Raw genomic sequence first — 9,975 nt, 5'->3', positions numbered from 1 at the left:
ACGCGAGGTATAAACACAGACCAAGAGTTGTACAGAGTATAATGCGACAAAACGAAAGCGGCCGCCTCGTGGTCTTCACTTCCAATATGTCGACCGAATACTTCTCGAAATTAGTAAGTGAAGATAAACAGCATTATTCAAAAAAACTCACGCTTGCCAACGGAACACTCCTACGCGACCCTTTTTCACTGAAGGGAGAAGATTGGAGCGACGATGTATCATTGCTACCCGATGTTACGCATATGGATTTGTATGTCTATCTCATCCATACACCCAGTGAATTTACAAATGAATCTTTGAAAGCTTATAAATCCTTAGAAGCTTACAACTTTTATCTTTCTGGGCATGTTCAAGATGTTTATTGCCACCTCTTGAAAGACGTTGAATTTTGCTACATTAAATCCTCCGTACTACCTAGTCAGAGACAAGGACAAAAGCAAAAACTATATGATGTGTGGATCATTTTACACACAAGTGGATGGGTACTTTCAGCAAATTGTACCTGCGTTGCTGGGTAAAAATTCACATTAGCTTTCCTTCTTCACTAACAATTTTTTTTCTTTTTGAAGTGACTAATAAAATTTTTACTTTTAGCCTTGGCTCGGCATGCAGTCATGTTGCTGCCCTTTTGTTCAAACTGGTTGCTTGTGCTACATTGGAGTTAAACAAAAAAGCTTGCACAAGCAAATTATGCTCGTGGAAAAAATCTAGAAAAAGAGCACACCCTGCACCTCTGAAGCACATAAACTTCAAAAGACCAAAAAAAAGCGAAGTCCTGCCTACTATAGACGAACCTTTTGAAGGTGAATTGAAAGGATTCACATCAGTGGATCCCTTGAAATTCGTAACAGAAGAGGAAAAACAACAGTGGATTTCACTCAGTCAAATTGCTCCAGATGCAGTTGTACTTAAAAAATATAAGTCTGGATTTAGGTGAAACAACACACCATGATGATAGCGAAACAGAAACTGCGGATGAAAATGAAAAAAACATTCTTCCTGAACCATTGACATACATATACGACTCCGCTGCCATAAATAAAAATGAAATAGAAATAAATAACATTGCTCAAAAAAATTACAATCAATACAAATCCTCGTGCTTTGATATACAGTTTGAAAACTTGAAAAAATTCACAGAAGCTCAAAGCCTTAGCGACAAATGGATGCTACATCGAGCTGGGCGAATAACAGCTTCAGTTTCAAAACTTGCCTTCACTTCAGATTTGAAAAAAACAAAAACGTTAATTGAGACCATCATGCAATATAAAGAGCCTGTTGACGTTGTTGCAACAAGATATGGGAAAAGAATGGAGAATAGAGCTCGTTCAGTATATGAACAACATGTCAAACAACACCATGTTGATCTCCAAGTTGTCACAACTGGACTTCATATTGATCCAAACTTTCCATATCTTGCAGCAAGCCCTGATGGATTAGTGAAGTGCAAATGTCATGGTCAGAGTTTAGTTGAGATCAAATGCCCATTTAAATATAAAAAAAGTTTGAAGCTATGGAGAAACGATAAAAATTGTCCCATTGATAAAGCTGGGAAATTCAAAAAAAGTCATGCTTATTACTTCCAAGTACAACATCAAATGTTAGTAACTAAAATGAATTATTGTGACTTCTTTGTTTTTTCACAAGGAAAGCAAGAAAATGATACTTTTCTGATCAGGGTTACAAAAAATGAACCATTTTGTCGGAAACTTCGTGAAAAACTGGCCATTGTATTCGAAAAGGTTTTGTTACCAGAGCTTGTCACTCGGAAAAGTGATCCCAAGTTACTAAATGAAGAAAAGGTGTATTGCATATGCAGAAGACCATCCTTCCCACCTATGATTGGTTGTGACAATTTAGGCTCATGTGACATAGAATGGTTCCATTATTCTTGTGTGAAGATAACAAGAGCACCGAAAACTTGGCTATGTTCTACCTGTCAGAATAATATTAAAAAAAAATAGTGTGTCACATTATATCAAAGTAATATATGTAATATAATATAACAATATGTTAGTTGTGTGCGAAGTATCAAATTCTCTGTAATAATATATGTTATATAATGCCTTTGTTCAAGTTCACCAAAGCACATATAACGATAAACACATCGTCCAATAAATCTACTTGAGTGATAGGTATGGTTGTGTTCAAAATTTCAAACTTTCTCAAACGTCCAATAACTCTCTCAATGTGGATTCGAACATTGGCTATTTTTCGAGATCGATCTACATCCATTGCTGACATTTGTTCCTTCCCTCTGGTAAATTCAGGTATTTTTAATACCACGCCTCGTGTTGCCAACTCTTGCTCGATAAGGAATCCTCGATCAGCCAAAACAAGATCTCCATTTTCGACTAAATACAAAAAACCACTTTTTATTGTTCCTTCTGATAGGAAACTAACACTTCCTGTTGGAGAACATGCAACCAAATACTTGATGGTATTAGTATTCTTGTAATTAGACCATGTCTGTGCTCTGGCATTGAGATTTAATGGACGTTGTATGAATATCTCAGTGCAGTCAATGATGCAGCGACAACTTAGGTACTTTTTGAAACACTTCGGCATATGCTTACGTATAGCTTCCTTCTCAGGCCACACAATTAAAAAAAGTAAAGATTTTGATAATACTTTAAGCAAGCTTCGATAAATTTTGGTGACCATTTTGCATGTAATTCCAAACCTGAAAGCGATATCTTTGTTATACAAGCCAAGTTTCAATTTTACCAGGACAAAAACAAGGTGATCTTTCGGTGTCAATATTCTGCTGATACGTTTCATTTTATTTTTGATAATTGCAAATACCCAGTTGAAGCGTGCTTGGTCCAATCCAGTATAAAAATAAAAATAATTTTTGTGACTTTTCAAATGTCCATAATTTAGTTGGAATTTTCTTGACAAATTGCTTTTATTTTTTAACTGATGGATTTCAGCCATCCTGTTGACAAGTTCATTTTGGATGCTACAGTATTTTCGAGTCACTTCCTTGATGTTATTTTCTTTTTCTTTCACAACATTCTCTATTTCTGTCACTTTTTGTTTTAATTTTTCAATCTCCATATCTTGTGGGCTTAGCTCTTCCTCCTCTGGTTCCAAAACTTCACTGGGCTCTTCCACAACAGGAAGATTTGAGCGCTGCTTAACTCTCAGACGTGCACGTTGGAATCGATCCTGTTTCTCTTTCTTTTTTTCCTCACTCATTTTTTTCCCAATTCGGTCGAAAACTGATGGCACAAAATCAGGGCTCAGTGGGTCCTTTGATTTTTTTCCTACAAAAAGAATAGAATATTCCATATATTCACAGTGACTAGATGTGCAAAACATTGACTTACTGGAAGTGAAAGAATCTCAGTGCGGTAGTAAATACGAGACAGGGAGGCCTCACCCAGAGGGGGGAAGAGGGAGTTTCAAACGTTTATGGACAAGAGAAATGAATATACATACCAGATGTGAAATGCAGATGGCATACTTTAGCATTTCCAATTAGCTGTTCTGGCCAATCCACCCTGCCAATCGCAGTCAACCATCTTTTTCTGACGTCTGGGTATTTCTTCGAAGGAATTCGAAAAAAACCACCACTTCCATCGCCTTTCTTGCGTCTGTTCGTACAATTCGGTACACAGCAACTATCAGGCATCCTTCCACAATCAGTACTTCAACGTTTACGACGAATATTTTAAATAATTTTAAGTTTTTTCTCTCTAACTATCACAACACGTCTTCCCTCTTCGATAACTTCCTTATGAAATAACGAAGGCGCGGCTAATGTTTTGCCTGTCGATTTTTACGGCAAGCCGCGCATGCGCAGAAGTGCCGAAAAATGTAAACATTGAAATTCGTCTATACTCATGTGCGACACAGTCTAGCTGTACTAAGCGCATAGTCCGGTGGTAACAACAGGCTGTTTCCTGTGTTTCTGTTTAACCGAAGTTGTGATAACATTTTTTACAGAAAAAAAGTACACACTGTTTACCTATACTAAGCACTCAGCTTAACATTTTTTTGAACTTTTCTCGGGAACATTCCCTGAAAAATAAAGAAGGTTGGCCAGCTGCTTTCGCTATGATGGGGTAACATTGAATTGTAATCTGGGTTTTTATTTTACCTAAGTTGTCGAAAGTTATTTTTTGAATAGTATATTACACCGGAAACACCATAAAGTTGTGTGCACTTCACTTGATTTTCTACACACTATATGGCTGTACTAAAGCGCTTTACCTGAATGTGTGGCACAGTTGACGGTTCTTATTAATCACTCAATTTGGTGTTTAACGCTGGGTAACACAGCTACTTGTGGCTTAACCCGCCGTTTCAACAGAGTGTATCCTGTGTTTTGTAAACCAAAGCTTCAATAGTTTTTTTGAATAGGGTCTTAAGCCTAAACGCATGTGTCGCACGATTTATCTGTACTAAGTGCTCAGTCCAGTGTCACAATTAATTTGTTAACCTTTACTGAAACTTATTTCGCAAAATAAAATAAAATTGACCATTGTTTTTCCTATGACGGGGTAACAAATGGTTGTAAATTGTGTTTTTATTTTGGCTAAAGTTACAGTAGAGTTATATTTTCAAAAATACACTACAGCCGAAACACTATAGTGTTGTGTGCGCTTTACTCGATTAAGGACATACTGCGTACCTGTACTAAAGCGCTCCACCTGACCGTGTAGTACAGTTTACGGCTCTTATTAAGCGCTCCACATAGTGTTCAATGGCGGGTCACACCTTGACTTGTGGCTTACCCCGGCGTTTCGACGCCGGGTTTCCCGGCTATCTCTTTAATAATAGCCGTATTCTGTCTGTGTGTCCGCGAAAGCCGCGTCCCGTAACGGAAACACGAAATTTTGTAAATTACGCGCCGATACCAAATGCGATATATTTTTACCGACTTTGTTTTGACCGCTCGCGCGTGGAACACCATTCACAACGCCTGATTCTTTAAAAAAAAACCAAGATTTTCGCGACCAGAAAGAATCCAAGATCTTCGCGGAACGAAGGCCATTTTGATAATGGTCGTGTTTGTGCTCAGTGTGTGAGGTTTGTAGGCCTGTTTGACTTTTTTATCTTCTAAAAGCCTTATATATTTGTAATATTTGTTTTCTGTTTGTTTTCAATGTTAGGATAAATATATTGTCACGTTTTTTAGCCACGTACAGATCTTAAACGCACCAGTTTTAGGATGTTTGGCTAGGAACGAAGATTAGCTAGCTATAGCTACTAGCTAGCTAGAGCCTCACTTATTGCTATTCTGTATGGTAAAAGAGCTTTTTATCCTAGCTAACATTTATCTTTATGTTGAGGCTGTGGCTATTTAGCTAGCTCCTTAAAAAGTGAAAGTATAAAAATGCAGTTTGGCTACAACAATATTCTTAAGCAATATATAATTTTTATGCTAAATGCAGTTAGCTAGCTAGGTATAGCTACATATTTTATTATTTTTCTGCAAACTTTTTCTGCAAATGAAATGGCTGAGCGATTGTTTTGGCTGGACGAGTAACGACAGGCTGTTCCCTGTGTTTTTATTTAAACCGAAGTTGCAATGAACATTTTTGGAAAAGGGTAATACGCCTTATGCGCCTGTTCAACTGTGTTTAACTGTACTAAGCGGTTAGCCCAGTGTTAAAAACAGACTGTTTTTTGTAAAAGGCTGTTACGCCTATGGGCATGTGCAACACCGTTTACCTGTATATACTAAGGTCAGCCCACCACTGTGACAATTAATTTTTAAACTTTCTTGGGAATCACGCCTGGACTAACCGCTCAGCCCTGTGTCTGCGAGAAAGTTTTTTTTCAAAAGGGTATTATTACTATACGCTGTACAACACGGTTTAACTGTACTAAGCGCTCAGCCCAGTGTCACGATTAATTTTTTAACTTTTAAAAAGACTTTTCCACAAAATAAAATAATATTGACCAATTGTTTTTGCTATGATGGAGTAACAACACTTTGTAAACTCTGTTTTTATATCAGTTATCGTTGCGGGAAAGTTATTTTTTGAAAAATATGTTACAGTTGCACAATATAATGTTGTATGCGCTTCAAATGATTAACGACATACTGTATACCTGTACTAAAGCGCTCCACCTGATCGTGTGGGACAGTTTACAGCTCTTATTAAGCGCTCCACAGAGTGTTCAATGCCGGATCACACTTTTACTTGTGGCTTAACCCGGCGTTTCGACGTCGGGTTTCCCGGCTAGTCTCTTTAATAATAGCCGTATTTTGTCTGTCTGTCCGCGAAAACCGCGTCCTGCTACAGAAACACGAAATGCGATATATAAAGGACGGGCGACCCCGTGGATTTTTCCACGGATTAACGGCTAGTCTCTATTATAATAGCCGTATTCCGTCTGTCTGTCTCTGCGCAAACCCCCCGCTGAGTTGGAAAATGATGTTACGGAAACACGAATATCAAATGCGATATATTTTATCCACTTTGTTGCGTCGGGTTAATATAAAGGACGGGCGATTCCGTGGATTTTTCCACGGGCAACGACTAGTCTCTTTAATAATAGCTGTATTCCGTCTGTCTGTCTCTGCGCAACATGGCGGAGCAAGTAGCAAGACCCGCCGAAAATCCCCGCGGCCCTGCAGCTTTATTTCGAATCCCCGGCAGATCCCGTTTTTTTACCGGCCTTGCTTTGCCGCTCATTGTAATAAACCAATCACGAGTCTTCATTTTCACTAATGACCAATCCAAGTGCTTCGCGGCCTCAACATGCCGACGGGAGGAAACATGCTACCCCTACGAAGGCCATTTTGGTTTGAAAGTGATGGTGTGAAGTTTGTAGGTTTCCTTTCAATCCTCCTTATTTCTTCTGAGTACTTTTTATCCTATAGGATTATTTAGTTTGTTTTCACATGTTAAGGTGAATATTTCATCACGTTTTCTAGCTACGTATAAATCTTAAACAAACCAATTTTAAGTTTTTGGCTAGCTACAAAACGTACATTTTGAGGCAGCTAGCTATAGCTATCTTATAGCTATCTATTTATTCCTATTCTTTTAAAGTTTTTATTCAGTTTGGTATATTGTTCTTTATTTTTTTTATGTTGAAGTTGGGTCTACCTATCTAGCTCCTTTTAGCTCTACCTCTGGCTAAAAAGTGAAAGTAGCTATAAATGCAGTTATAGGCAGCTACCAATTTTATTACTGCTATGAAAGCTTATGCTGAAAAATAAAATTGCTGAGTATATATTTTTTTAACTGAACTTGATAACGACAGGCGGTTTCCTGATTTTTTTTAAACTGAAGTCGCGATAAAGTTTTTTTAAAAATGGTGTTATGCCTATACTCATGTGCGACACAGTCTAGCTGTACTAAGCGCTTAGTTCGGTGGTAACAACGGGCTGTTTCCTGTGTTTCTGTTTAACCGAAGTTGTGATAACGTTTTTTACAGAAAAAAAGTACACACTGTTTACCTATACTAAGCGCTCAGCTTAACATTTTTTTGAACTTTTCCCGGGAACATTCCCTGAAAAATGAAGAAGGTTGGCCAGCTGCTTTCGCTATGACGGGGTAACATTGAATTGTAATCTGGGTTTTTGTTTTACCTAAGTTGTCGAAAGTTATTTTTTGAATAGTATATTACACCGGAAAAACCATAAAGTTGTGTGCACTTCACTTGATTTTCTACACACTATATGGCTGTACTAAAGCGCTTTACCTGAATGTGTGGCACAGTTGACGGTTCTTATTAATCACTCAATCTGGTGTTGCTGGGTAACACAGCTACTTGTGGCTTAACCCGGCGTTTCAACAGAGTGTATTCTGTGTTTTGTAAACCAAAGCTTCAATAGTTTTTTTGAATAGGGTCTTAAGCCTAAACGCATGTGTCGCACGATTTACCTGTACTAAGTGCTCAATCCAATGTCACAATTAATTTGTTAACCTTTACTGAAACTTATTTCGCAAAATAAAATAAAATTGACCAATTGTTTTTCCTATGACGGGGTAACAAATGGTTGTAAATTGTGTTTTTATTTTGGCTAAAGTTACAGTAGAGTTATATTTTCAAAAATACACTACAGCCGAAACACTATAGTGTTGTGTGCGCTTTACTCGATTAACGACATGCTGCGTACCTGTACTAAAGCGCTCCACCTGACCGTGTAGTATAGTTTACGGCTCTTATTAAGCACTCCACATAGTGTTCAATGGCGGGTCACACCTTGACTTGTGGCTTACCCCGGCGTTTCAACGCCGGGTTTCCCGGCTAGTCTCTATTATAATAGCCGTCGTCTGTCTGTCTCTGCGCGGACCCCCGCTAAGTTAGAAAATGATGTTACGGAAACACGAATATCAAATGCGATATATTCTTATCCACTTTGTTGCCACGGGTGAATTCAAAGGACGGGCAACCCGTGGATTTTTCCACGGGCAACGACTAGTCTCTTTAATAATAGCCGTATTCCGTCTGTCTGTCTCTGCGCAACATGGCGGAGCAAGTAGTGAGACCCGCCGAAAATCCCCGCGGCCCTGCAGCTTTATTTCGAATCCCCGGCAGACCCCGTTTTTTTACCGGCCTTGCTTTGCCGCTCATTGTAATAAACCAATCACGAGGCTCCATTTTCGCTAATGACCAATCCAAGTGCTTCGCGGCCTCAACATGCCGACGGGAGGAAACATGCTACCCCTACGAAGGCCATTTTGGTTTGGAAGTGATGGTGTGAAGTTTGTAGGTTTCCTTTCAATCCTCCTTATTTCTTCTGAGTACTTTTTATCCTATTGAATTATTTAGTTTGTTTTCGCATGTTAAGGTAAATATTTCATCACGTTTTCTAGCTACGTATAAATCTTAAACAAACCAATTTTAAGTTTTTGGCTAGCTACAAAACGTACATTTTGAGGCAGCTAGCTATAGCTATCTTTATTTATTCCTATTCTTTTAAAGTTTTTATTCAGTTTGGTATATTGTTCTTTATTTTTATGTTGAAGTTGGGTCTACCTATCTAGCTCCTTTTAGCTCTACCTCTGGCTAAAAAGTGAAAGTAGCTAAATGCAGTTATAGGCAGCTACCAATTTCATTACTGCTATATGAAAGCTTTTGCTGAAAAATAAAATTGCTGAGTATATATTTTTTTAACTGAACTTGATAACGACAGGCGGTTTCCTGATTTTTTTTAAACTGAAGTCGCGATAAAGTTTTTTTAAAAATGGTGTTATGCCTATACTCATGTGCGACACAGTCTAGCTGTACTAAGCGCATAGTCCGGTGGTAACAACGGGCTGTTTCCTGTGTTTCTGTTTAACCGAAGTTGTGATAACATTTTTTACAGAAAAAAAGTACACACTGTTTACCTATACTAAGCACTCAGCTTAACATTTTTTTGAACTTTTCTCGGGAACATTCCCTGAAAAATAAAGAAGGTTGGCCAGGTGCTTTCGCTATGATGGGGTAACATTGAATTGTAATCTGGGTTTTTATTTTACCTAAGTTGTCGAAAGTTATTTTTTGAATAGTATATTACACCGGAAACACCATAAAGTTGTGTGCACTTCACTTGATTTTCTACACACTATATGGCTGTACTAAAGCGCTTTACCTGAATGTGTGGCACAGTTGACGGTTCTTATTAATCACTCAATTTGGTGTTTAACGCTGGGTAACACAGCTACTTGTGGCTTAACCCGCCGTTTCAACAGAGTGTATCCTGTGTTTTGTAAACCAAAGCTTCAATAGTTTTTTTGAATAGGGTCTTAAGCCTAAACGCATGTTTCGCACGATTTATCTGTACTAAGTGCTCAGTCCAGTGTCACAATTAATTTGTTAACCTTTAAAAAATAAAATAAAAACCTTTAAAAAATAAAATAAAATTGACCAATTGTTTTTCCTATGACGGGGTAACAAATGGTTGTAAATTGTGTTTTTATTTTGGCTAAAGTTACAGTAGAGTTATATTTTCAAAAATACACTACAGCCGAAACACTATAGTGTTGTGTGCGCTTTACTCGATTAAGGACATACTGCGTA

At 38.0% G+C, this 9,975-nt stretch overlaps 1 protein-coding gene across 1 annotated transcript; it reads right to left on the bottom strand.

The window, feature by feature from the left end:
- Positions 1-2,055: 2,055 nt before the first annotated feature.
- LOC130629739 (uncharacterized) lies at positions 2,056-4,751 on the bottom strand. Its single transcript, XM_057443077.1, has 2 exons — positions 3,445-4,751; positions 2,056-3,269 (listed from the first exon to the last, which is right to left on the bottom strand). Exons 1-2 carry the CDS (start codon positions 3,635-3,637, stop codon positions 2,056-2,058), a joined length of 1,407 nt encoding a protein of 468 aa, XP_057299060.1. The 5' UTR covers positions 3,638-4,751.
- Positions 4,752-9,975: the final 5,224 nt, after the last annotated feature.

This window comes from Hydractinia symbiolongicarpus, chromosome 2, assembly GCF_029227915.1.
Source record: "Hydractinia symbiolongicarpus strain clone_291-10 chromosome 2, HSymV2.1, whole genome shotgun sequence".
Taxonomy (NCBI): Eukaryota; Metazoa; Cnidaria; class Hydrozoa; order Anthoathecata; family Hydractiniidae; genus Hydractinia; species Hydractinia symbiolongicarpus.
The sequence above is the reverse complement of the archived record's forward strand: the minus strand, read 5'-3'. Positions and strand labels throughout refer to the sequence as shown.

What these genes read in the sequence shown, in the direction of transcription:
- LOC130629739 (XM_057443077.1), bottom strand. Translation starts at nt 3,637, where the DNA reads ATGCCTGATAGTTGCTGTGTACCGAATTGTACGAACAGACGCAAGAAA. An exon ending in CCATCTGCATTTCACATCTG is followed by an intron (nt 3,270 to 3,444) that starts GTATGTATATTC and finishes TTCTTTTTGTAG; the next exon opens with GAAAAAAATCAAAGGACCCA.